Source organism: Phacochoerus africanus, chromosome 8 (genome assembly GCF_016906955.1).
Source record: "Phacochoerus africanus isolate WHEZ1 chromosome 8, ROS_Pafr_v1, whole genome shotgun sequence".
Classification (NCBI taxonomy): domain Eukaryota; kingdom Metazoa; phylum Chordata; class Mammalia; order Artiodactyla; family Suidae; genus Phacochoerus; species Phacochoerus africanus.
This window is the reverse complement of record NC_062551.1, coordinates 91839647-91866657: the sequence shown is the minus strand read 5'-3', so window position 1 is coordinate 91866657 and position 27011 is coordinate 91839647. Positions and strand designations below refer to the sequence as shown.

General features: G+C 57.1%; 1 protein-coding gene across 1 annotated transcript; it reads left to right on the top strand.

Annotated features, from left to right (window-relative positions):
- Positions 1–1668: 1668 nt before the first annotated feature.
- COL8A2 (collagen type VIII alpha 2 chain) lies at positions 1669–26779 on the top strand. The gene is made up of 4 exons (XM_047793337.1): positions 1669–1800; positions 10126–10170; positions 21909–22135; positions 22744–26779. The coding sequence occupies exons 3-4, from the start codon at positions 21925–21927 to the stop codon at positions 24660–24662; spliced, it is 2130 nt and encodes a 709-aa protein (XP_047649293.1). The 5' UTR covers positions 1669–1800; positions 10126–10170; positions 21909–21924; the 3' UTR covers positions 24663–26779.
- Positions 26780–27011: the final 232 nt, after the last annotated feature.

Genomic DNA, 27011 nt, shown 5'->3' with positions numbered 1-27011 from the left:
GGGAGGGGGCCATGGAGGTGGGCCCAGACCCAGAGACAGACAGTCTCAGGCCCTCCTTGCTCCTTTTCTGGACCTGTGGAGAGTGTGGCTCTTTCCCACTTAGAACAGACAGACAGACAGGCAAACACACACCCTCACCCCAAACCCCCTCTAAACTCTCCCACTGCACTCCACTTCCTCCCCTGCAGCTCCTCCTTTGGCCTCTGCAGCCTGGCTCCTGCCCCTGCCCCTGCCCCTGGCCTCCACCCCAACCACCCATCCCTAATTGCTAGCCCCAAAGGGCTGTGACATCTGACCCAGGGACCTCCCTGGCCTTCTAGAAACACTCTGCCTTTGCTTTCTTTTTTTTTTTCCTGTCTTTTTAGGGCTGCACCTGAGGCATATGGTAGTCTTCAAGCTAAGGGTTGAAAAAGAGCCACATCTGCGACGTATACCACATCTCACGACAATGCTGGATCCTTAACCCACTGGGCAAGGTCAGGGATCAAACCCACATCCTTATGGATACCAGTTGGGTTCATTACCACTGAGCCAGGACGGGAACTCCTGCCTTTGCTTTCTGACTCCCTGCACTTCTGGTTTCCTCCCTGTTACCACCACCACCTCCTAGTCCCATCTTCTAGGTCTCCTTTGCTGACCTCTTTTCCCCTACATGTTCTTTGAATGTTGATGGTCCCCATGTCCTGGCCTGGACACTACTTCCCTGGGCGTTGGTCCCATGGCATCAGTCACCATCTGTATACCACGGGCCCCCTAATCTCTAGCTCAGAAGTCTCACGTCCCTGCAGGATCCATGGAAGTCCCACAAGGGTGTCAACTCAATGTCTCCGACCATCCTCCTTCTGGACCACCACCTGCTCACTGCCCAATCAACAAACCCCCGCCCTGTTCTCACACTTTCATCTTTCTAAGGCCCTTCACCCCCACATCCACATCCTACCTATTCAACCCCTTTTACTCCTCTCACGTTTGACCATTCCCTCCACGCCCGACACACACCCGTGTTCCTCCTCATTGGACCAGCCAGGATTCTTCCAGCGGCCTCCTCATTAGCACCCCTGCTTCTATCTTCCTCCACACAGAAGTCAGGGGTCTCTTTCTAAGCAAAACTCTGAGCATGTCACTGCGCTGCTCTAGAGTCTTCAGTGGCTCCCCATTTCCCTGAAGTGAAGTCTAACCAGCTTCTGCACAGCCTGCAAGATCCCGCTTCCCGCCTAGGCGAGCACACCGGCTCACCTCCCTAAACCTACAATGTGCAGGTTCCTCCATCGCGGCGTAGTCACCAGTCAAAGGAGGCCTTCCGCAGATGGCTCATTTATGCGCCACCATCCTTGCGCTGCCACTTCCCCACTCTGAGCACACCCTGTTTTCAGCTGCCTGGTCTGGGGCTGTGTCCTGCTAGACGGGTCGCGCCCGAGGGCAGGGGTGCCAGACGCGGGCACAGAATGCGTGAGCCAGAGTGGGGGCCGAGCTGCCCGGGAGGTGCGTGGGGTGGGGGTCTCCGGGTGGGTCCCGGGAGGGAGGCCGGGCTGGACGCGCGCTCGGGCCGGGGCGGGGCGCGGGCCTTGGCCGTGGCTGTGGAAAGAGAAGGGTGGAGGCCCCGCCCCGCTGCGCCCCTCCCGCCGCCCCCTCCCCCCCCAACCAGCGCGCCGCCCGCCCACTCCGGCCGCGGAGAGGGGCGGCTAGCAGAGCAACGGCGATCCCCGCCGGCGCGGACGGGGACGACGCCCCTGCCCGGAGCCCGCGTGCCCCGGGCCGCCCTCGAGGGCTGGGAGCGGCGCCCTGCGGCCTCCGCTGCAGGTAACCAACCGCGGGGAGGCGGGCACGACTGCCGGGCTGGGGGGCTCCGAGGGCAGGATATGGCCTGAGCTTCCTCTAAGACTGTTCGAGACAGCTGGGACAGCTGGGACACTGGCCCGGCACCTCGGACTCTGGGGTGGCGATGGGATGGGGGACTCTGGCGGCGGGGAGCAGCCCTGGGATGCAGGAGCCCATCCCGTGTTTCCTGCCGCCTGGGCAAAATCCCGGATAAAGCCCCCTCCTCCCTTCCTTCCCAGGGGCTGGGGCTTCAGCTTCAGACAGTCCCGGGTGGAATCCCTGACGATGTGGCTCGGAGCAGTCCCTTCACCTCCGGGAGTCTCCCTTCCCACCTGTAAGATGGGGCTAACAGAGCTTGCATCGCAGGATAGTGGAGCAGTGCTCCCTCCTCAGACCCCCCTCCACCCCCACAACCCGAAGCCTGGGAAGCCCCTCCACTCTCCTCTCTTGAGCCATTTCTAGTTTGCTGGCGACCTCCCCGGTTTCTCCTTCTGCCTTTGCCCCCAAGTCCCTCCTAGTCTAGGTGTCCTGGCAGCACTCCCGCCCCCAAACTGGAGACTGAGGTTCTAAGGAATGTCCCTGACGGAGGCTCAGCGCCTTGCTGCAGCTCAAGCCTGAGATCTGCAGGGCTGAGGGGCCTGTTGCCTGGCCCAGAGGGACTGGGGTCCGAGGGCCCCAGAACACCCTCTCCATGTGTCTGTCCTGGGGCTGGAGGCACAGTGGCCCTTGGAGTCCCCAGGGACAGAGAGACTGTTCAGCCTGAGGAGCCCAGGGGCTGTGAGCTGGGGGAAGGGTGGACTCTCTGAGTTTGTTTGCTGTGCCTATGCGTGTGTGAGCGTGTCAGTGTGTGCATCTGTGGGGTGTGAGAGGGATGGCTGGTGTGTCTTGCTGGTGTGTTATTAATGCGTGTGTCAGTGTGTGCTTGTGTGGGGCCCTCAGGGTATGTGAGAACATTCTAGGCTCCTGACACAGAAATGCCATTGACCTCCCTCTGGGGACCCTGGCAACCCCAAAGTCCTTCCTCCTGTCTGCTTCAGCGTCTCTTGCTAAGGCCTGTGCCCTGGTCTGGTGGCGTCCCTCCCCTTCTTGGAGTGCCCTTAGCGAAGGCAACCTCCCAGGGAGCCGCCTTGGGTGTTTGGAAGATCTGGAGGCTGTTGCGCTGGAATGGCTGGAGGGTCAAGCAGTCTGGGGGGTTCCTCTCTGGGGACTGACCCTCATTGCCCTGAGCAGATGGGGGTGGCCCTTGGGGAGCCCATTCTAGAGCCCAGAAGAGGAGGTATGGGGGGCAGCAACCCTGGGGAGGAGTTGGTGGTCTCTGTCAGGGTAGAGATGCCCCCACTGGCCTCTCACTGGGCTGCAGAGCACCAACAGACCCTAGGACACACAATCACCCACAAACGATAGATACTGAGGACACAGCACAGACATACTCACACCGTCGCACACAGCTGCACAGCTACACTCCCTCCCATTGACACTCACACGCAGTCATGCACCAGAACATGCTCTGCTGAAACACACACCAGCACAGATGGTGAAACGATAGGGTGGGCGCGCACGCGCGCACACACACACACACACACAATTCCTACAGACGTATGGCAGGCCCTACATGGCCCAGCCAGACATACTCAGACAGGACAACACACACACACACTCGCACTCACCAGGGTCTCTCTCTCTCTGGTTTCACTCTGTCCACCACAATGAAAGAGTGTTTCCGCTCTTTGGCTAAGAGGAAGGGAAAAGAAAAATGAAGGTGTCAGCCTGAGCACCTCACCACCTCCCCTGCTCCAAGTGTGAGCCCTGCGGATCCCTCAGCCCACTTCAGACCCCCCAGGGGCAGGCATGGGGGCTCCTCTCCTAGGAAAGTGGGTCTCAGATGAGCTGGTCCCATCTGTGGCCCAAGGCACTTACAGAGACGGGGTGGAAGAACCAGAGAGACACAGCAGCCTCTCATATGAGGTGCGGCTGTGTCTCTGGGTGCCCAAGGCGGGGGTACCTTGCAAAGCCAAAGTAGGGGGCGGGGAGGGGCCATCAGGGGAGGCAGCAAAGAGGTGACTCTGGCTGGGGTTTTCAGGGAAAGGGGGAACTTTTTCAGGTGCGAGGCAGTACTGTGAAGGTCGGGGTGGGTAAACTGCAGAGGTCTCTCAGGACAGTGAGTACTTGGCTCACGGGGCAAGGGAGCGAGGAGGAGTGACTGACAACTCCTTTGAGGTCAGATTTCCTAGGCCCTTGTAAAGAGAAGGGGTGTGAGCTGCAGAGTGGTGCAAATTGGGGATCACTGTGGTTGTTCTGAGGGGCAGAAACGAAGGGGAATCTTACAGGCAAGGAGGTCACTGAGGAGGCTGGGCAGAATTTGAGGAGAAAAGTAATGGGGGCTGAGATGGGTGGTTGCCATGGGGATAAGAGGAAGGTAGAGATGGAGAGGAGTAAGGGGAGAGACTGGACAGGCCTCAGGGATGCTTGGCTGTGGGGGTGAGGAGAGGGCAGGCCAGGAGCCTTGCACTGGGTGGCTGTGAGCTGAACCCAGAGGAGGCAGATCAAGGGAGATGTGGGTTTGGACACCGAGGTCTGATGCTTAGGTCCAGGGGGCTGAGTGTTGAGTGTTGTGAGTCTGGGGTAGTTCGTGTCTGGGAGGCCTGAGTAGGTATGATTAGAAACCCAAGTGGGTGTGTGAGGCCATATGTGTGCACACATGTGTCCAGACATCAGCCAGGGAAGTTGCGGTCCCAGAAAGGGAATTCTAGGCCTGCTCTCTCCTGTGGGCATTTCCAGGGTGGTGGGGTGTGGACATGGGGTCTTCTGTGAAGGCAGCACTTGCAGTGAGGGGAAGAGAGTGACCTTGGGAGTCAGACAGACCTGGGTTACTTTCCATGTGACCCCAGGTAAGGGACTTGACATCTCTGTACCTCAGTTTCCTCATCTATAAAATGGGAATACTGGTCTCCAGGGTCCTTTGGCCTGGAGAAAAATGAGAAGTGGTCCCTCGTCATACACATGATCAGGATGTAGCATCAAGAATTTTCACCCAGACTTCTGATCAGAGTCTGTGACACCTCTCTGGTTGGAACCTGGGAGGGGACTGGGGGAGGGGTCCTGGCCCTGCTTCCATTCAGATTCTTGGAAAGTTTTTGAGAGATGACTGTCCCTCTGCAGCCTGGACAGGCTGAGATTTCTGGCTCATGGAGGGCAGAAGAAGGAGGTGGCAGAGGGTTAGTGCCTCACAGAGAGAGCCATGCCAGCATTTCTGGCTCATCTCCTGGATGGGATCATGGAGACTCAGAGAGACACTTGCCTCAAGTCACACAGCAGCCAGTGGCAGAATTGAGCCCCTGAGAACAAGACCCTGGCTCAGGCTTCCCTTCCTCCCAGAGGCTGCCCTCCCAAGCAGGGCCCATCAGGATCCTGAGATGGAGGGAGTCTTATCATCTGAGGTTCTCTAGCTTTTTTTTTTTTGCTTTTTCCTTTTTTAAGGGCTGTACCCACAGCATATGGAGGTTCCCAGGCTAGGAGTTGAATCAGAGATGTTGCCGCCGGCCTATGCCACAGCCACAGCAACGCGGGATCCAAGCTGTGTCTGTGACCTACACTACAGCTCACAGCAATGCTGGATCCTTAACCCACTGAGCGAGGCCAGGGATCAAACCTGCAACCTCGTGGTTCCTAGTCATATTTGTTTCCACTGTGCCACAATGGGAACTCCCTAATTTCAATTCTTTCTGTCCCCTTGGGGGAAGGTAACAATAAGAGTTTATTGGGCACCTGCTGTGTCCCAATAATTCCCAGGGCTTGTGTTCCTGTGTCTCATTTAGTCCTTGTGACACTGCTGCAAGGCAAGGGTTGGAAGCCCGTTCAGCAGATGGAGAAGGGGAGGCTCCGAGGCCTATAACCTGGCCAAGCACCCCCTTGCTGATTGCCAAGCTGGGATTCACTCCCAGGTCTGTGAGGATGAAAAGTTTATGTTCTTCTCACTGACACCCCTGGGCCACTGCCCTCTTGGGACTTGGTTTGGTGGGGGAAGGAATGGGAATTTAATTGTTGAGCATCTGTACAGTGTGCCAGGCATGTTCATACACAAGGCACCTTTTTGAGGGGCAGGTATCATGGGGAGTAGCAGTCATGGGTAGGTCAGGCCCAGAGAGAGGCAGGAACTGTGAGGCTGGCATGGTGTTTCCTAGTATCTCAGAATGCGCCATGGTCCTGGAGTGCAGCCTCTGGGAGGAAGGGGTCTTGGTCTCGGGTCTCAATTCTGCCACTGGCAGGAGTTCCCATCATGGCTCAGCAGAAACTTGAATCTGACTCCCATCGTGGGTCAGCAGAAGTGAACCTGACTAGTATCCATGAGGACGCAGGTTCAATCCCTGGCCTCACTCAGTTGGTTAAGGATCTGGCGTTGCCGTGAGCTATGGTGTAGGTTGCAGTTGCGGCTAGGATCCCACGTTGCTGTGGCTGCGGTGTAGGCTGGCGGCTACAGCTCCGATTCGACCCCCAGCCTGGGAGCCTCCATATGCCATGGGTGCAGCCCTAAAAATAAAAAATAAAAAAGTCAATTCTGCCACTGGCAGTGGGTCTCCCCTGGGCCTCCATGACCCCATCCATGACATAGGCCAGTAATGTTTTCCCGGCTCTCCTTGGAGCCTGTGGTGAGGAACAACCTGGACTGTGGTGTGGACAGGTCATTACCCCAGGGGGCCGGCTCTTTGGTCCCCGGCCCCATTCAGTGTCCACAGCCCTCATTAACCAGAAGCTCTGTCTCCTGTCTAGCCTTCTTCCCTCCCACTGTGGTGGCTGCTGGCCGCCACACAGCTCTGCGTGGGCCCTCCAGGCCACGATCCTTCTGACAGGCGACCACGGCTCAGCTCGTGGCAAACATTCCTTTCATAGTTCCCGGAGCACAGCAAATCCGGCCGCTTAGCCAGGAATGCAGAGCCCCCTCCTGCAGCGGCAGCAGGGGCTTGGGCAGGAGAGCCCCTGGGGGTCAGGCAGGAGGAGGGGCTGAGGGGATGTGGAGGACACCCACCCCTCCGAAACACACACACACACACACACACACACACACACACACACACACACACACGCACACACGCACACACACACACACTCACGCGCGTGCACGCTCTGTGCCTTAACTCCTAATCATCTGTGGACTCACTCAGCTTGGGTCCAAACTCTGGGAGCATCATCACCAGCTGGCTGCTGAACCTGGGCAAGGGTCTCCTCTCTGAGTCTCCGCTTCTTCCTCTGTAACCTAGGGGCTTATAATTTAACCTTACGGGGCTCTGGGGAGGCGTCCTGGCGGTGAGGATGATGATAATGATAAAAGCAAACATGCAGTGAATGTTCCTTTACGCCAAGCACTGCTTGAAGTCGGCTGCGTGAAATTAACTCGTTTAATCCTCCCGTGCTCTGTGAAGTTACTGAAGCAGCAGCTGAGGCACAGCCGAGTGAGGTCACTGCAAGTAAGAGGCAGGGCGGGGGGAGGAACACAAGCATCTGGGCTGCAGAGTGGGTCTTAGCCAGCCTCTGAGCCGAGGGCCCGCGCACGGTGGGGGCTCAGAAAATGGAGTCTTCTCCCCAGAGCCTCCCTCTGGGAGGAGCCAACTGTTGGCCACATGGCCGCCAACATCTCCTTATGGGAAAGCGGGCCTGGGGCCCTGGCCAGTCTTCTTGGGAGCCTGGGTTCTCAGAGGCTGGTGGGGGGACAGGAGGCTGTAAGACTGTCCCCCCTCCCCACATCTGGCCTGGGATTTAGCCAGGGGCAGGCTCTGTGCAAGCAGGGGATGTCGCCTAGGGAGGGGCTCAGGAGGAGATTAGGGAAGGCGGCTGAGGATGAAGGTTAAGAACAGAGTCCCATTGAAGTTGGCCCGGGCACTGCCCTGGCACACACGCCCGCCCCGCCTTCCTAATTTTATAGCACCGAGGGAGCCTTGGTCAACTGGAGTGGGCTCCTGAGGCTCCTGATAGGAGCTTCCCATTCTGTCGCCTGCCTTGAGGGTCTCTGTTGCCATCTGGGTTGAGGCGGCTCAGGTGGGGGTGGAGGAGAAGTAGGGGAAGGACCATCTCCAGGAAGCCCAGGGGTACAGGGCATTGGCCATGTGGGGGCTGGGCAAGCCCCAAGGTTCAGATCCTGGCCATGGGGCTTCCTGTCACCTTGGAGAAGGGGCCTTAGGGCTCCCCCTCAGAAAAACAGGATGGCAATTCCTGCCTTACAGGTTTATGGGAGTGCATGATGCAATAACGCCTGGAGGATGCTGTCTGGTCATAAAATGGACTTGGGATCTTAAGAGACCATTGTTCTGAAGGGCTAACCTGGTGGAGGATGGGGAGCCAGCTTGAAGCTGGTGCTTGGGGTCTTTGATTCATCAGATCATTCAAGGCATCTCTCAAGCTGACCTCAGCCAGCCCTTCTCATCTCAAACCATCTGTGAAACTGAGAGGGTATGAGCCCAAGCTTTGGCACCAACAGCCTAGGTTTCATTCCTCATGAGCTCGGTGATCTGTGACCCTGGGCCAGTTCGATAACCTCCCTGTCCTTTGGGCTCCTGTAAATGGGGAAGATGAAGGACCTATTTCACGGGGTTGCTGTGAGGATTAAATGAGACAGTTCATGAGAAGAGCCCAGAATGGTGCCTGGCATGTAGTAGGTGCACAGCAAATGTTACCTAGGACTACTTAGTTCATTTGTTTATTTCTTTTAATTCAAGGCACTCCCACCTCCGTACCCTCATACACGCTCTTCCTTCGGCCTGGGCTGGTCACCTCTCTCTATCACTACCTTGCTAAATCCACATTAATCCTTCAAAGCTCAGATCCAACATAAGTCACTTCCCCTCCCTGAGCCTCATAGTAATGGTGGGGGCTGGGGTCAGAGAAGCTGGGGTTAAGTTGCACAGAGAAGACCTCCCACTCACACTCCATCAGCCAGGCTGGGCCCTCAGAGAGTGTAGCCTCATGATCCGCCTCTGGGTCATAATATTGAGAGTGCTATGGCTGGAGGCAGGGCTCAGCTGAGTTGGAGAGAAGGCCTAGGAGCTGCTGGCTTCAGCATCTGGCTGCTTGTGCAGCGAGAGGGCTGAGATGTCAGAGTTTCCATGGGAGTGGGCAGAGACGAGCGAGCAGCTGGGGGAGAAAGTGACGCAGCGGGCAGGCCTCCCTGCCAGGTGGGATGGCTAGGCATCCCCTCTCCATCCACCGAGGATTCATGTCTGGGCCTGGACTACAGCCCCAACTCTGCTATATGACCTCGACTAGGGCTTAAGACAGCCTGGCGTCATGGTTGATTGAGCCAGAAATGGGGACCTGGCCACTGAAGTGACCACATTATCTCTTCCTGCTCAACAACTTTCCATGGCTCCCCATTGCCCTCCAGAGAAATGCAAGCCTAGCATTTAATTCCTAAATTCCTAAAAGCCTAAATTTCCTCATCCTTCTCAGCTCCTGCTTGTCCTCTCAATCCCATGGTGCTTCTGGATCTTCCCTGTATCTGCCTGAAATTCCTTTTCATTTCTTTTCTCTTCTTTCCTTTTCCTTTCCTTTTTTTTTTTTCTTTCTTTTTTTTGCCACGCCCATGGCATGAGTAAGTTCCCAGGCCAGGGATTGAACCTGTGCCACAGCAGCAACCTGAGCTGTGGCAGTGACAACGTCAGACCCTTAACCCCCCCCATGCCACCATGGCACTCCCTGAAATTCCTTTTCTTACTTTGTCTGCCTTTCAGACTCCTACTCACCCTTCAGGATACAGCCCCAGTGTCCCTTCCTACCTGAAGCCTTCTGGGGAATGCAAGGGAGGGCCGTATTCTCTGCTCTGGACTCTCATGGTCCAGAGACCTTAGTCAGCTGTGCCATGGCTGATTCAGGACAGGGCATGGGGCTGAGCCATTTCTGTGACCCAAGGCCTAGCCTCAGGATCCCACATCTAGTAGGAGCTTCCCCAGGCAGCCACCCTCGCCTAGAGTAGGGGCCTCCCCAGTCCAGGGCCTGACATGATGGAGGGATATCTCCGGGATGGACCCTGGAACACAGAAGGGGCTTCCTCAGCCTGGGCCCCAGGACAAGAGGAAGTCCATCAACCCAGGGCCAGGTCCCCCGCAGGCGTGGCTAAGTGTCCGTGGAATGAATGAAGGGAGTCAGCGAAGGTGGGACACATACCCTGGCTCCCTAGGAAGAGACTGAGCTTGGGCCCAATGTTTCAACAGGGGCTTCTGGGAAAAAGCCCATGGCAGGCGCTGGGGTGGCGGTGAGTGAGGGCAGAGGGCTTCCTCAGCTCCTGGCATCTTCCTCACAGTTTCCGTCTTTCATCCCCAGGCCTTGTCTCTGCTGGGACCTTCCGAGGACCCGAGGACCTGAAAGGTAAGCTAGATTTGGAAGAGCTCTCCTTTCCCCAGCTGGACGAGGCCTGTGCTTGCTGCCGGCTACCCTTGCTCCCTCCAGCGGCAGCGGCAGCCCCTCCCAGGCTCAGGGTGTCCTAGCAGGCGGCCCCTCTTGCAGGTGACCTCAGCTCCCTCTGGCCCAACTCAGAAGCAGCCTTTTCTCATTTGTGAACTATTTCGCCCCTGCTCCTTGGCGCGGCCGTGTTTGCTTGGCCTGCCTGGGTGCAGTGGCCTGGCCCTGCTCCCGCCAGGCCTCCTCCCTGACCAGCCCGGCCCCTCCTGCCGACGCTGGAGCTGCCGCCACTGCGCGGGGAAGCCGCGAAGGCCCAGGAATCTTGGCAGGCACAGGGAGGCAGCGGGCGGCGGGTGGCGCTCCGGAAAAGGCTGCAAATGTGAACCAGAAGGCGGGGGATTGGCGGCTGAGAAGGCCCCGCCTGGGCTGGCCTGGGGCCCCGGGGGTGCCTGGGTCTGGGGGCGCTCCAGGATCCCGTCCCTCTCAGAAGCTCAAGGCCTCTTCTGGGAAGCGAGGGATGGCACCAGTTGAGGCCTGAGCCCTGGGCGGAGAAAGACGGGTACCCTGGCCACCTGCCTGAGGATACATTGTTGCTTTTGGTCCATCTGCCCAGGCCTGGCTCTTCCAACCTCCCTGGACACTTTGTCGCCTCCCAAGATGCTCCTCCCCAGGGGAATAGTGGGGTATCTAGCTCAGAGATGGGCAGAGGCTGGGGGTCTGGGCAGTGGACCTAGTCGCCTATGGGGAGGGAGCTTCAGCACAAGAACTGAGAAGGCTCTGGAAGGGCCACAGAGAAAAAGGGATGGGATCAGAAGCCATCCTGTAGGCTTGGCAGGAGGTGGTTGGGTAGGGTTGTCAGAGGTCAGGAGCTGGAGCACCCAGGCTGCAGTCGGTACGGAGCACCTACTGTGTGCTGAGCCCCAGCCTGGGGTAGGGTGTGGGCGGGGGAAGACCTACCCTGGGGGTCTGCCTGTTCTGCACTATTCTGCCTGAGGGAGGCAAAGAAGGCTGCCTGGAGGAGGAGGTCTTTTTTTTTTTTTTGTCTTTTGTCCTTTTAAGGCTGCACAAGTGGCATATGGAAGTTCCCAGGCTAGGGGTCCAATCAGAGATGTAGTTGCCGGCCGACGCCAGAGCCACAGCCACTCCAGATCCGAGCTGCATCTTCGACCTACCCCACAGCTCACAGCAACGCCAGATCCTTAACCCACTGAGCGAGGCCAGGGATCGAACCCACAACCTCATGGTTCCTAGTCAGATTCGTTTCTGCTGCGCCACAACAGGAACTCCTGAGCTGGGTCTTAAATGAATAACATGCTTGCTTGGAGGAGGAAGGAGGAAGAGAGAAAGGATAATTCAGGCACAGAGGATTGTGCAAGCCAAGGCAGGCAGATGGGCACAAGGTTGGGAGTGTCTGGAATCAGGATACTGGGGCTCAAGGTGCATGGACTCCCCTCACCCCCTAAACGTGGGTGATTTCCCTAAGGGTGAGTTCATGGCCCTCATCCAGGCTGCAGCAACCCCGCCAATGAACCTCCCCGCCCTTTTTTTTCTTTGGCCGCTCTGTGGCACATGGCATTCCTGGGCCAGGAATCAGATCTGAGCTGCAGTTGCAACCTACGCCAAGACTGGAGTGTACCACTGTGTTGGTTGGGGATCGAACCTGTGTCCCAGCACTCCAGAGATGTCTCAGATCCTGTTGCAGCACATCAGGAACTCCATGAAGTCCTATTTTTATCTCCAGCTTCTCTCTCTCTTAAGTTTCAGATCCACAAGTCCTCTGCCTCTTAGATACCACCCACCCCAGAAGCAACCCCCACCCCCATCTTCCTGGGGGTGGGGGGAAAAGCAAGCCCAAATTCTTGCTTTTCTCTCAATTTGGAATCTTCCATCATCACTTGTCCCCACGGGCATGTTGAATTCTGATCTGTCCTTCAAACCTCCTTCCAGTGCTGCTTCACACATTGAGGTCCCCTGTGGTCTGGGCACCTCATCTGCAAACCTATGGGATGTTGGGACGCTTGGTGGCACTGAAGCCTGATGGGGCAGACAAGGTGGGCAGAGGGTGGCGCTCCTGTCCTGCCATCAACTTGAATGATGAGGTATCCCTCAGGCAGCCCTATTCCAGCCTGGCCACCTCCCTCCACCTCCTAAGATTCCAGGCAGCTCTCTGGCTTTGGAGCAGTCCTCTTGTCTGCACATTTAAATCTGAGGGGTTCAGGAGATCCCTTTGTGGCTCGATACTAGTAACAAACCCAACTAGTACCCATGAGGACATGGGTTCGATCCCTGGCCTCACTCAGTAGGGTTAAGGATCCGGCATTGCCATGAGTTGTGGTGTAGGTCACAGATGTAGCTTGGATCCTGCATTGCTGTGGCTGTGGCAGAGGCCTGCAGCTGCAGCTCTGGGAACTTCCATATGCCATGGGTGTGGCCCTAAAAAAAGAAAAGACAAAAAAACTTGAGGGGTTCAGAGTCCCAGTGATCCTGCAGGACAGTGAGCTCAGCTCATGGGCAACGGGCCCCACAAGTCTCCACCCCAACTTTGTGGGGCTGCTCAGCGATCATCCAGGAAGTCAGACCCAGACCTGATGCTAATTAAGGCCATAAGTGCTGGCCTTTCAGAGGATCCCATCAAGTGACCAACGGCTAGAGATTTCAGAGCCTAGAACTCTGATAGGATCTAGGCACAAGGGCTTCAGAGAGGATGGGGAAAGACAAATAGAGTCACAGAAGTGGGTGGGCAAATGGGATAATGACCCAGAGTTAGGAGGAGAGAGACAGACATACCAGGAGATGCCTCAGATGCATGAGCAGGTGAGGCTCTGGATCCAGCCACCGGAGAAAGGAGGAAGGGACACAGGGTGCTGGTCCCCAGCCTCCTCCTGACACACATAAGTTTTAGACCGAGAGTGTCCCCCACAAGGTGTGATCTCAGGGTTTTGCCAACCTCACCATCAGTCTCTCCATCCTCTTCGGCTTCTCCATCCTAATTGGTCCAAATCCTACTGAGTTCAAAGTACGGCTAGCCCTCTGGCCATGGGTTCCATGCCTTTGAATTCAACTAACTGTGGATCAAAAATATTTGGAAAAAAAATTCCAGTAAGTTCCTTGTGCCCCAGCAACTATTTATGTAGCATTTACATTGTATTAGGTCTTGTAAGTAATCTAGAGATGATTTAAAGTATACACGAGGATGTGTGTAGGTTATATCCTTTTTATAAGGGACTTGAGTGTCCGTGGATTTTGGCATCTGCAGGGACTCCTGGAACCAATCCCCCACAGATACAGAGAGATGACTGAATGCCTTCTCCAGGAAGCCACATGAATTGCAGAATAACATGGAATTTTTTTTTTTTGTAATTTGTAGGGATGTATTCACTTGTATTAAGATTTATTTGTTTGGAGTTCCCATCATGGCTCAGTGGGAACCAATCTAACTAGTATCCATGAGGACTCAGGTTTGATCCCTAGCCTCGATCAGTGGGTTAAGAATCTGGCATTGCCATGAGCTGTGGTGTAGGTCACAGAAGCCACTTGCTGTGGATGTGGTATAGGCTGGCGGCTACAGCTCTGATTCGACCCCTAGCCTGGGAACTGCCATATACCTCAGGTGCGGCCCTAAAAAGAACAAAAAAAAAAAAAAAGATTTATTTAATTTTTCTGGCTGCAGTCGTGGCATGCAGAAGTTCCTTGGCCAGGGATCGAACCTGTGCCACGGCAGTGACAATGCTGGATCCTTAACCCATTAAGCCAAAACGACCAAAAAAATTGCTAAATCCTCACCTAGATTATCATAATGGCCGCTCTCCCACTCCAACACCTCAGTTTCTTTGTTTTCTTCATACAACCTATAGATACTCTGACAGTGCTTCTCAGACTTTAGGGTGCATCATTTTTTTTTAAAATCTTTTTAGAGCCACACTCGAAGCATATGGAGGTTCCCAGGCTAGGGGTCGAATCAGAGCTGTAGCCACTGGCCTACACCACAGCCACAGCAACGCGGGATCCGAGCCTCATCTGTGACCTACACCACAGCTCAAGGCAACATCGGATCCTTAACCCACTGAGCGAGGCCAGGGATCGAACCCATGTCCTCACGGATGCTAGCTGGGTTTGTTAACCACTGAGCTACGATGGGAACTCTGGATTTAGCAATTTAATAAACATTTATTGAATGGTTGGAATGCGCCAGGCTCTGGCTATGTGTTGGGAGAGTGTACAGTCTGTATTAGGGCAGAGATAATGGGGGAGGGGGAACAGGAACAAAAGTGAGAGAAGTGGAGGAGACAGAATCCACGAGATTGGATTGGGGGTAAAGGAACAGGGCTGTCATGTACAGTTGGGCAGGCTGGTTACTGTCCTGGGGCACCCAGGAAAAGCAGTGAGTAAGGCCCGAGTTGGCTGGAGGGGCAGCCTTTTCTGATTGTGCTAAGGCATTGTGTAGGCTCGAGAGACTCCTTACTGTCATGGAAGGAAGGAAGCATCAGAAATGACGTCCAGATTTCTGGCCTGGGCAGCAGGGAGTGGGGGAGAAGCCAGCAATCAGGGAGAAGGTGATGACAGCAGTTCGGGTGGAGGTCTCTGAGGGACTGCCAGGTGAAAATGCTCCGTTCGTCGTTGAACACAAGAGTCTGGGGCTCAGGGGAGAGGTAGCTGGAAACAGATGTGAGAGTCCTTGGTAATGGGATTGGAACTGTGGGAGCTGAGGAGAGCTGGAAACTGTAGGAGAAACATCCAGAGAGAAGCAGAGGCCTGAGCCAGCTCCGTGGGGCAAGCCTGGGTCTGAAGAGTGGGGCAGAGAGAAGGAGCAGAGAAGAATCTGCAGAGGAGCCTTTCCAGGGAGGAGGAAAGCCAGGTCGCCGGCGGGAGTCAGTGCTGGCCAGGAGGAAGCACGAGGTGAGAGGGTGGGGGAGAGGCAGTTCTTTCAAGAAGGTTGGCAGAGGAGGGCTCCAGAGAGATGGCAGTGGTGGGGCGGGGTTAGGCCGGTGTGGACACAGGACGGAGAGGCTACAGACTGGAGGGAGGCATCCACGGATGAGAGGCCCCCAAGGCAGAGGAAGAGGTGTGGAGGGGCCGGGCCTTGACTGGGAGATAGGATCCCCCTCATTTGAGACTCAGGAAGTGGGGATGGGAGAGGGTTCTCTGATTTCCAAAAGCTGGGGAGGGGGTGGGGGAGAGGGGGCTTGGAACTCTGGGCAAGCCTGGAGCCACCTGCCTGGGCCGTGGGGCTGGGCATCAGGTCCAGGGGTAGGGAGGGCAGTTCCTCTCTCCCCTCCATCCTCGTCCTGAGCAGGCTGTGTGACTCCTGGTTGGTGTCCTCTCAGGAGCAGTCAGGGAAAAGGCCTAGAAGGCCAGAGAATTGATTTTAGACAACTTCATAAGGTCCTGGCCATTGGCAGCAAGTCACCTGCGGTTTTAAGGGTGGGGAGAGATGTTGCTTTGCAGCAGGAGGAACTGAGGTTAGACTGGAGGGAGGACTTTCTGGCTATCGGGGTAGCAGAACAGGGCAGCATGGAGGGGCTGATGGCTCACACCATCTCAGGTAACCCTTTCACAAATGAGGACACTGAGGGTCAGAGGGGTTAAGTCACTCGCCCAAGATCACCAGTAGCTGTGCTGGAATGTGAGTTCAGGGGCTGCTGGGACCAGGGGGCCGTAGGGCCCCCCAGGGCTGGACCCCCGATAGAGCCTGAGCAAGAAGTGCTGCTCACCTGATGAAGTGGCAGAGACCCAGACTGGAGAGGGAAAGAGACAGAGAGAAATGAGTCAGAAACCCAAGGAGGGCACAGAGCGAGACCGTGAGGGAGGAGACAGGAGACACGGGGGAGCGAGGGGGGCAGCCAGAGCGAGGGGGGCAGCCGATCCCGCAGAAATGTCTCCACAACAGGAAGCGTCTCATAACATACCTGTGGTTTGGCCAGGCCCCGGGGCTGCCTGAACTCCCCACGGCTCCCTCAGCTGCAGCCGTCTTACTGGGGTGGGGGGCTTGGGGCAGCAGGAGCCTGCGCAGAGCTGAGTTCCATCCACCCACCCCAGAGGGGGAGGGGGCTGCCAGGGCCACGCTAGCCACACCCCTGCAAGGTCCACTCCGAGTGCCCTGCCCTCAGGCTCCCCTTTTGAAGCGGACCTCTGATAGCTCACGTGAGAAGTGGGGCGTGGGCAGGCCCTTAAATTCCATAAGATCACCTGGGCCCCCTCAGCGGATTGGCCCTGGGACTCGGGGGTGGGGGGGGGCTTTGGGAAGGGACTGGGGTGTGGGGAGCTTTGGGAAGGGACGGGTGGGGAGGGATCTCTGTTGCTGATGCCCCTTCCCCTCCAGAAGCCCTGTCCAGGGGGAGAGGGGTCTGCCTTCAGGCCACTTCTTCCTGCTGGAGTCCAGTTCCCTCCCCCCCACCCCCGCCCCCGGCCCTGCCACCCCCTCATTGGTCTGAAAGACCCTGGAGCACTACCCGCTCCCAGCCAGCCTCTTCGGCCGCCCTGGGAGGAGGCCCAGGCTGCCACAAAGCGCTGACTTGGACAAAATACTGTTTTACGGGGATTTGTTGAAAAGGGGGGAAATCCCCTTTAAGGGCTTGCAGCTGTCCAAACACCGCGTCCACCCTGCTGCTGCCACCACTCCATCCCCTGAATCAGCATCTCCTCATGATCCCACCCCACGCCCTTGCCATCCCAGCCCCTTCCCAGCTGCCGCGGCTCCTGCCTTCCTTCCTAAGAGGTCACCAGAGAGGGTGATGGCCTGCCCAGGATCACACAGCAGAGCCGGGCTTGAGCCCTGGGGCCCTCCCCCACCTATGGAGCGGCCAAGAGCAAGTGAAGGGATGGGCTGTGAGAGTCTCTCCCCTGTGCCTTTATTCCCGGTGCAGGCTGTTCTTAGCTGAAGTTCCTTGATGTAGGCCACGCGAATGTCCCACCTCTTCCCATTCCCAGGAGGGGAGGGGGCTCCTAGGGCCGTGTGACATATCTGGGCAAAATCTGAGAGACTATTGGGGTGATCTTTAAATCTGACAGCAAATTTGAGTTCATCAAACATTTATGGGGCATCGCTGTGTGCCAGCCAAGTCCTGCGCTGGGCACGGAGTGAGGGTTAGCCTGGGGGGTAGAAAGAGTAGCAGGGCCAAAGAGGGGAACTGAGAGCTGTGAGGGGTTCTTGCGGGCACTGGGGGAGGCCTGGGGAGGCAGCCAATAGGCCTTCCGGATGTCCAACGAGTAAGAGTTAGGAGATGGAGAAGCAGAAGGGGGAGAGCGGGGAGCTCCCAGGTGTCGGGACACCCTCAGCTCTGACAGTGGCTGGAGTTGGGGGGCTGTCCCTCCCACCTGGGCTGCCACGTTGCACCATTCAGGGCCGCCAGTTCTCTTTGCAGCCCCTGCAACAGGCTCAGCACACCCCCTCTCTGGCCGTGGGCGGGCTTCACTCCCCAGTACGCCGCCCCTGCCCCCGGACTGGCACAGCTGCCTCCCCTCTATGAGCTGGAGTAATTTTTCCCTCCTCAAACCCACAGGCAGCTTGGAGCTGGAAGCGACGCTCTCGCTTTGCTCCTCTGTCTAGCTCGGGCTCTGGCAGGCTCCCCCCGCCTCCCTCCCCCACGGCAGGCAGTCCCTGCGCGTTAAGAGCTCAGGTTCTTCACAGACCGCCGCTCAGATCCTGGCTGCCGCCTCTGGCCACTCCCCCGGGGACCTTGCGGGAATGACGTCTCACGTGGAATGGGCCCCACTTAGGCGGTGGTGTGAGCTGTCCTCACTCTGACACTCCTCCCTCTAGAGGAAACACCTGCTCTGGGGTCCTGCGCCACGTCCACGGTGCAGGGGGTGCGGGGAGGGGGCAAACTCAGGGATGCTTCCTGAAGACCCACCTTGCTAAGGAGGAAGGAAAGGCGGGGAGCTGGCGGGGGGGCTCTGCCTGGGCTCCTGACTGGACCCGGGGCTCTTCCTCTGGCGCCCCCTGCCTGTGCTCCTGCACAGTCGTGTTCCCCTGCCCCACTGCCCCGCGCCCCTACCCTCCCTGCTGAACCTGGGGCGGCCTGCACCCTCCATCACCCCCACACCCAGTAAAGCCTCAGCTCAGCATGGGAAGGGGATCAGCGCTCCCCAGAGTCAGGGCTGCCTTGAATCCTCCTGTGGTGGTGCCATGATCTTGGCCTCTGGCCCACTCGGGCCAGAACTGCTCACTCTCCTCTCCCTGCTTCCTGCTCCCCTCAGCCCCTGTCCACCCACCAGGCAGAACCTTCTAGCTCTGTGCATGTGTGAGCACCATCCTCCACCCCAGTAGCCCCCCGGCTCAGGGGGCCAGTGCAGGAGGGCCCTTATCCAGCTCCAGAGAGGCTGCGTGGTGTGGTGGTTAGGGGCTGGGTCTCAAGAGCCAGAGTGCCTGAGTTTAGGCCCTGACTGCACCCTGGTTTCCTTGTCTGTAAAAGAGGGCTGAATGTGGAGGGGATCTCGAACGTTAGAACAGGGCCTGGCCAGAATTTCTATCAGCAGTAGCTGAGGGCCAGGCCTATATGGTGCAGCCTTAATCCTGGTACAGATAGAACAGGGGGCCTGTGTCGAGGGCAAGTGGTGGTCTGGGCAAGATCCTTAGTCTAAGCTTCTGTTGCTTCACCTGTAAAATAGGGGATAATAATTGTATGAGCCGCTGGGGGGGTCACTGAGAAGATTAGTGAGGCGAAGCTGGTGAAGCCTCGCCTGGTGACTGGGGAGCCCGTAGGTGGCAGGTGTTACTATTACCCTGGGGCTCAGGGAGGTTGAGCCGCCTGCCTAGGTTACAGATGGGCTGATGGCAGAGCTGGGTTGGCAGCATCACCCACATTCTTGGGAACCCTGTGTTCATTCCAGCAAAGCCCTGTGTGATACTGAGTTTGCAGGAACACTGCACTGCAGCTCCACACTCAGCCCCACGTGCATCCCTGGATGTGCTCACCTCATCCTGCCCCCTCTTGTGGCCAGGCGTGGAGAGGCCCTGGGCGGGATGAGGGGAGCCCAGGGCAGGGATACAGGGGAAGTGGGACTTCCCTGGGCTGTGCAAAAGGCCAGCCTAGTCCCCTCTTCAGATATTGATGGGTGTCCCCCCTGAGGCAGACATGATCTCTCTAATCATCACAGCAGCCCTGAGAAGCAGATTGTTAGCCTGGCATTAAAAAAACAAACAAACAAACAAAAAAAGCACAAAACTTTATTGAGGAGTTCCCATCGTGGCCAGAGGGTTAAGAACATCCATGAGGATGTGGGCTCCATCCCTGGCCTCCATCAGTGGGTTAAGGATCTGGCATTGCTGCAAGCTGTGATGCCGGTGGCAGATATGGCTCGGATCCAGTGTTGTGGTGGCTGTGGCACAGGCGGGCAACTGCACCTTCCATTTGACCCCTAGCCTGGGAATGTCACATGCTGCAGGTGCAGCCCTAAAAAGAAAAAAACCAAAACTTTATTGAGACACAATTCACATAGCATACAGTTGGCTCATTTAAAATGTACTTTTTTTTTTTTTTGTCTTTTTAGGGCTGCACCTGCGGCATATGGAGGTTCCCAGGCTAGGAGTTGAATGGGAGCTATAGCCGCTGGCCTACACCACAGCCACAGCAACACAAAATTGGAGCCACATCTTCAACCTACACCACAGCTCACAGCAATGCTGAATCCCTAACTCACTGAGCAAGGCCAGGGATCACACCTGAATCCTAATGGATGCTAGTCAGGTTCGTTTCCACTGAGCCACCATGGGAACTCCAAAACAAATGTTTTTTAAAGGTATTCACAGAATTGTGCAACCATCACCACAATCAATTTAGAACATTTTGACCACCCCTAATAGGAACCCTGAACCCATTAGCAGTCATCCCTGTTTTCACCACCACCTGCAGCCTTTGGCACTCAATAATCTTTTTTCTGTCTCTATAGATTTACCTATTCTGAACATTTCATACAAATAGAATTTAATATGATTTTGTGACTGGCTTCTTCACTTACTATGCTTTTAAGATTCATCTGTACTGTGGCATTTATCAATACTTCACTTTTTTTAAAAATTTTTTTGGTCTTTTTAGGGCCACACCCACGGCATATGGAAGCTCCCTGGCTAGGGATCCAGTTGGAGCTGTAGCTGCTGGCCTATGCTTCAACCACAGCCACAGCAATGCGGGATCTCAAGCCTCGTCTGCGACCTACACCACAGGTCACAGCAATGCTGGATCCTTAACCCACTGAGCAAGGTCAGGGATCAAACCCGTGTCTTCCTGGATACTAGTCAGATTCATTACCACTGAGCCACATGGCAACTCCAGTACTTCACTTTTGTAATTGTTGAATAATACTCCATAATAGGGATATACCACCTTCTTCATTCATCAGTTAATGCACATCTGTGTTTCTGTTTTGTGGCTGTTATGAATAATGCCACTATCAACATTCATGTACATGTTTTTGTGTGGACATATGATTTCCATTTTACAGGTGAGGAAACTGAGGTTCAAGAATGGAAACCTCTTGCCCAGGCTCTTCCAGCTGTGAGTGGAGGACTTAGGCTGGTGATAGGGTTGAAGACACAGGCACTCATTAGAGGCTTAGATTTTAAAGGCCTTGAATGCCACATTGGGCACCAAGGACTTGATCCTGAAGGCAACTGGGAGCCCCAGAAGGGCAGTGTGAGGTCAGATAGACTTTAGTTAAATCCCAGTTCTGATTCCTAGAGACCTTTGCTTTAGTTTCATCATCTGGAAAATGGAATTGACATTAATAATACCTTGTGGGTTTTTTTGTCTTTATTATTTTTTAAAATCTTTTCTAGGGCTGCCCTGGTGGCATATGGAGGTTCCCAGGCTAGGGGTCTAATCAGAGCTGTAGCTGCCAGCCTACACGAGAGCCACAGCAACACCAGATCTGAGCCGTGTCTGCGACCTACACTACAGCTCATGGCAACGCCGGATCCTTAACCCACTGAGCGAGACCAGGGATCGAACCCGCAACCTTGTGGGTCCTAGTTGGATTTGTTAACTGCTGAGCCATGACAGGAACTCCAATAATAATACCTTGTTAAAGTGTTGGGAGGATTAAGTGAGCTCCCATCTCTAGAGAATTTAGCTGGGTCGCTGGCAGAGAGCCAGCCCAGCACATGGTAGTGGGTATAATCATCAAAGGTTTCTGGCAGAGCTGTGCCAAGGTTAGAGGTGCTTTGGAAGGGCGTTTGGCTGTCAAGTGAGTGGTTCGGGGGAGACTGTTGTGGGGGCGGGTGGGGAGGCCCGGTAGACTTGGATGGTGGCCATGGAGAGCAATGGGCAGGGTTAGGAGAGGTTTACTAACTTCTGCAGACTCTGAGACTTTGAGAATTGCTTGTGAATAATACCTAAATGCTCGCCCGTGGTGGCTCAGTGGTTAACGAATCTGACTAGCCTCCATGAGGACGCAAGTTGGATCCCTGGCCTCCATCAGTGAGTTAAGGATCTGGCGTTACTGTGAGCTGTGGTGTAGGTCCGAGGTGTGGCTTGGATCCCTCCTTGCTGTGGCTGTGGTGTAGGCCGGCAGCTACAGCTTCGATTCGACCCCTAGCCTGGGAACCAACATGTGCTGCCGGTGCAGCTGTAAAAAGCAAATAAAATAAAATATTTAAATATATGTTTAAAAAACTAATATCTAAATGCTGATCCTTTTGTGAGTCCCTGGGCCTCGTGCCAAACCACCCATAGGCTGGCTTGATGGCCCCTCTCTGTTCCTCCCTGCAGCACGCCCGTGGACGCCATGCGGGGGGCTCTGACGCCCCTGCCTTCACTCTCGCCACCTCTGCTGCTGCTGCTGCTGCTGCTGCTGCTGCTGCTGGGGTGCTGGCCGAGGGCGGCCGCCGGTGGTGGGGCCGCCGGGGCAGCGGGCTACGCGCCGGTGCAGTACGTGCAGCCCATGCACAAAGGACCGGTGGGGCCGCCCTTCCGCGAGGGCAAGGGCCAGTACCTGGGTGAGCGCCACCCTCCCGCCCCGCACAGTCCAGATCCCCAGCTCTGCCCAGCAGGGACTAAAGCGGAGCCTTGGGCGCGGGGTGGGTGGGGGGACCCTGGCCTGTGGTGCCCCTCGGCCACAGCCCCTCAATTTTCACCAGACTTTCCCGTCTCCACTGTCTTCCTCCCGCTGACCCAGCGCGTCCCACCCGAGACGGCTCGGAAGCGGGTGCAGTGGCTGGCGGAGGTGGGCTTTCGGTGGGGTGGGGGAGGGGCGGGGAGGAACGCGGGGAAATGCGGGAAGGTCGGCTCCGACCGGCTCTAAGGAGGGCTGCTGGTGCCCCCTGGTGGCCATTCCACCTCAGTCACGCAGGGATGAGAAGGCCTGGGGAGGTTGGGCGCTGGGGTAGGAGTCCTAGGTGTGGATACTCTGCAGCGCCCCAGATGGCCACTGGACCACCCCTGAATTCATCTTCCAGGAGAACAGGGAGGAGAAAACCGGGAGGAGTCTTCCAGAGTAGACAAAACCTTGTCTTCTCAAGCTGTGTCCCATGCTGGTGGGAAGTGGGAAGGGAGGCCCCTGTCCCCATTGTCAGGCTCCTGACTGCTCCTTTTCTTTCTCTCTCAGAAATGCCTCTGCCGCTGCTGCCGATGGACCTGAAGGGGGAGCCTGGCCCCCCTGGGAAGCCCGGACCTCGGGGTCCCCCTGGCCCTCCTGGCTTCCCAGGAAAACCAGGCACCGGAAAACCAGGGCTACATGGGCAGCCTGGCCCCGCTGGCCCACCTGGCTTCTCCCGGATGGGCAAGGCTGGTCCCCCAGGGCTCCCAGGCAAGGTTGGACCCCCAGGGCAGCCAGGGCTTCGGGGGGAGCCAGGGATACGAGGGGACCAGGGCCTCCGGGGGCCCCCAGGACCTCCTGGCCTACCTGGGCCCTCAGGCATTGCTGTCCCTGGAAAACCAGGCCCCCAGGGGGTGCCAGGACCCCCAGGATTTGGGGGGGAGCCAGGGCCTCAGGGAGAGCCTGGGCCTCCGGGTGATCGAGGCCTCAAGGGGGAAAATGGAGTGGGTCAGCCAGGGCTACCTGGAGCCCCAGGGCAGGGGGGTGCCCCTGGGCCCCCTGGCCTCCCTGGTCCAGCTGGTTTAGGCAAACCAGGTTTGGATGGGCTTCCTGGGGCCCCTGGAGATAAGGGTGAGTCAGGCCCTCCTGGGGTGCCTGGACCCAGGGGGGAGCCAGGGGCTTTGGGCCCCAAGGGGCCCCCTGGGGTGGATGGTGTGGGGGTACCAGGGTCAGCAGGGGTGCCAGGGCCACAGGGCCCAGCAGGGGCTAAAGGGGAGCCAGGGACCCGGGGCCCCCCTGGCCTGATAGGCCCCACTGGCTATGGCATGCCAGGGCTGCCAGGTCCCAAGGGGGACAGGGGCCCAGCTGGGGTCCCAGGGCTCTTGGGGGACAGAGGTGAGCCAGGTGAGGATGGGGAGCCAGGGGAGCAGGGCCCACAGGGACTTGGGGGGCCGCCTGGACTTCCAGGGGCTGCAGGGCTCCCTGGCAGACGTGGGCCCCCTGGGCCTAAGGGGGAGGCAGGGCCTGGAGGACCCCCAGGAGTGCCTGGCATTCGGGGGGACCAGGGGCCTAGTGGCCTGGCTGGGAAACCTGGGCTCCCGGGAGAGAGGGGGCTTCCAGGGGCCCATGGACCCCCTGGACCAACTGGGCCCAAAGGTGAGCCAGGTTTCACAGGCCGCCCTGGAGGACCAGGGGTGGCAGGAGCCCTGGGGCAGAAGGGTGACTTGGGGCTCCCTGGGCAGCCTGGCCTGAGAGGCCCTTCAGGAATCCCAGGACTCCAGGGCCCAGCTGGCCCTATCGGGCCTCAGGGTCTGCCAGGCCTGAAGGGTGAACCAGGCCTGCCAGGGCCCCCTGGGGAGGGGAAGGTCGGGGAACCTGGCGTGGCTGGGCCCACAGGGCCCCCCGGGGTCCCTGGTTCTCCAGGACTCACGGGCCCTCCTGGGCCTCCCGGGCCTCCTGGCCCCCCTGGTGCCCCTGGGGCCTTCGATGAGACGGGCATTGCCGGCTTGCACCTGCCCAACGGTGGCGTGGAGGGAGCTGTGCTGGGCAAGGGGGTCAAGCCACAGTTTGGGCTGGGGGAGCTGTCAGCCCATACCACGCCCGCCTTCACCGCTGTGCTCACGTCGCCCTTCCCTGCCTCGGGCATGCCCGTTAAGTTTGACCGGACTCTCTACAACGGGCACAGTGGCTACAACCCAGCCACGGGCATCTTCACCTGCCCCGTGGGTGGGGTCTACTACTTTGCTTACCACGTACACGTCAAGGGCACCAATGTGTGGGTGGCCCTGTACAAGAACAACGTGCCCGCCACCTACACCTATGACGAGTACAAGAAGGGCTACCTGGACCAGGCGTCCGGCGGGGCTGTGCTGCAGCTGCGGCCCAATGACCAGGTCTGGGTGCAGATGCCCTCGGACCAGGCCAACGGCCTCTACTCCACCGAGTACATCCACTCCTCCTTTTCAGGATTCTTGCTGTGCCCCACATAACCCGTGGGGACCCTGCTGCCCTGGCCTCCTCCTCTTTAGTGGTAGAGAGACCTTCTCACTTACAGAGCACCTCCATTTAAAGAAAAAAACCAAAGGCTCCACAGAGGTGGGAACAGAGGCGGCCGTGGCCTTGGCCCGAGGAGACTGACTGGGCTTCTCCCTCCACGCCAGCTGAGGTGGTTTCTGAAAGAAGCTGTCCTGAGTTCCTCTCCCCCAAGCGGCCGTGCGGTGTCGGGGGTGCACCCCCATTCCTGCCCTCCTTGGCCTGCAGGCTGGGCCCCAGGACACTCGGCCCAGCTGTCAGAGACCCCTGCCCCCTTGTGAGTCCTGGGCTCTGCTGGGTGGGGAAGGATGCTGCTTTTCTGTGGGTCAGAGCTGAGAGGGGACTGAGATGCCTGACACGTTCCCAGGTCTGACGTTCCCAAGCCCCACCCTTCCTGCTGGCCCCAGATGGCACCTGCTCAAAGAATGGGGCGGGGCCTCCCTCATTTCTTGCTGGGGCCCTTCCAGCTGCCCTGCCATCTCTAGCATAAGATGGTGGGTCCCCTGAAGAGGTTTTGTTTCTCTCTGGGGGTAAAGGAGAGGAGGGGGACCATCCAGGTGGCCAGCTGGGACGCCCCGTCAGGACGGCAACCCTAACTGGTGCTGTGGCATCAGGCCTGTCCCTGGCGGGTACAGGTGCGTGGCGCCCCCTGCAGGCTCTTGGGCATTGCCGCTCCCTTTCACTGCTCGGGAGTGTCTCCAGGACGCCCCCACCGGCTCCGGCTCTGTTTAGTATGAGGGCAGCCACCCAGGCCCCTGGGAAGCGCCACCAGCGGGCATGGCGATCAGCAAACATGAATACTCCTTCCTTTCCTTCCACCTGCTGGGGGATGGCTGAGTTTCTTAGACAAAATTGTAAGGGATCCTTGCCGCCCCCACCCCCAGCATCCTCAAGGCAGAGAGCTTCTTGTTTGCCCTCAGAACAAGGTGCACACAAGCTTGGGGATGCAGGCAAGCGCCTGCTTTTCCTTAATAAGAACCATATGGTGGGTGGGTGTCGCCTAGAGGGGTTAATCTTTGGGGGCTCCCTCTCCTCCACCCTCTGGTTCCCATTTCCTGTCCTAAGCAGGATGAGGGCCCAGGAGGCTGAGGCCCTGAGAAAAAGGGTGCCAGCGGGCTCCCGTGGAAGGAGTTGGCCTAGGATGTTTCTGCCATTTTCCCCAATCAGAGCTCCCTCCCACCCCTTCCGCAGGAAACCGGCAAAACTCCCTCCCGTGCCCCTCAGCCCCTAGTTCAAGCTGAGCGGATACAGCTGGGATGAGGGCCAGGCATGGACCTGGGTCAGCCAATGGCACCTGCTCCAGTTCTGACTCATGCCAGCCTGCCCACGGGGAGGCTGGAGGCTGACCACTGACTTCTGACTTGTTACACTGTGGCTCCCTCAGGCCGTTTGACTGCTCCCTTTAACTTTCGAAAGAAGAAATGAAAACCCACATCTGCCCAAGTGGCACTTTTGAACAGGTTTGGGCTGGGGTTCCTTATTCACCAGCACCCACGAAAACTAAGTTGCAAACCATACCTCGTGGGACCATCTGCTCAGCCTCCTTCTTGGGTCAAAGCTACCGCCACCCGACCTGTTGGGGAGGGTTCCGATGGACCAAAGTCCATCAGCTCCCAGTGGAAGCCCAGGGCCCTGAGGAGGGTTTGGGGAGCCAAAAAAAAAGGACTGTTCCATAGAACTGAGCTTCTGCTAAACGTCTTTTCTGAAGCCTTCGGGGAGAGGTGGGTGATGTTTCTGAAATACTTATGGGATTTTGGTTCCAGGTATCCCCTTAACTGACTAGCTTTGATAAATGATGTTGAGTTTTCACAATGAAAACCACATACCTTGTGCATTTTTATATTCTGATTCCTCAATTTTTGAAAAAAGATTAAGGTTTAAATGTTTTCCACTAGTAACTTCATTTTTAACTTGACATAGGAAGCGTAGTCCTCTAATACCTATTATGTGCCCTGTGCCGCAGAAGATTCAGGAAAAATGCACTTGGGAGTCAAAGAAAATGGGACTTCTTGAAAAGAAAAACAACAGAATTGACTGTATTGACACACTCTCAATAAAACCTGTTGTATAAACAGCTCTGTGCTGAAACCGGCTTTGAAGTAGAGGTGTCTCAAGCCTCTGGATTTCATAAAGCATCCAGGGAGCTCTCTGGGGCTCTTGCCCTGCGCCCTCTCTCAAGAAGCGTGCATTCCCCAGCTAGGGGTTCTGTCACCACCTCATCAGAAATGCTCGATTCTCCGAAGCTGCCGAGGCTCTGGACCAAGTAAATGCCAAGAGGCATTTAAAGAAACTAAAGTAAGGCAGTG

What these genes read in the sequence shown, in the direction of transcription:
- COL8A2 (XM_047793337.1), top strand. Translation starts at nt 21,925, where the DNA reads ATGCGGGGGGCTCTGACGCCCCTGCCTTCACTCTCGCCACCTCTGCTG. An exon ending in GGGCAAGGGCCAGTACCTGG is followed by an intron (nt 22,136 to 22,743) that starts GTGAGCGCCACC and finishes TTTCTCTCTCAG; the next exon opens with AAATGCCTCTGCCGCTGCTG.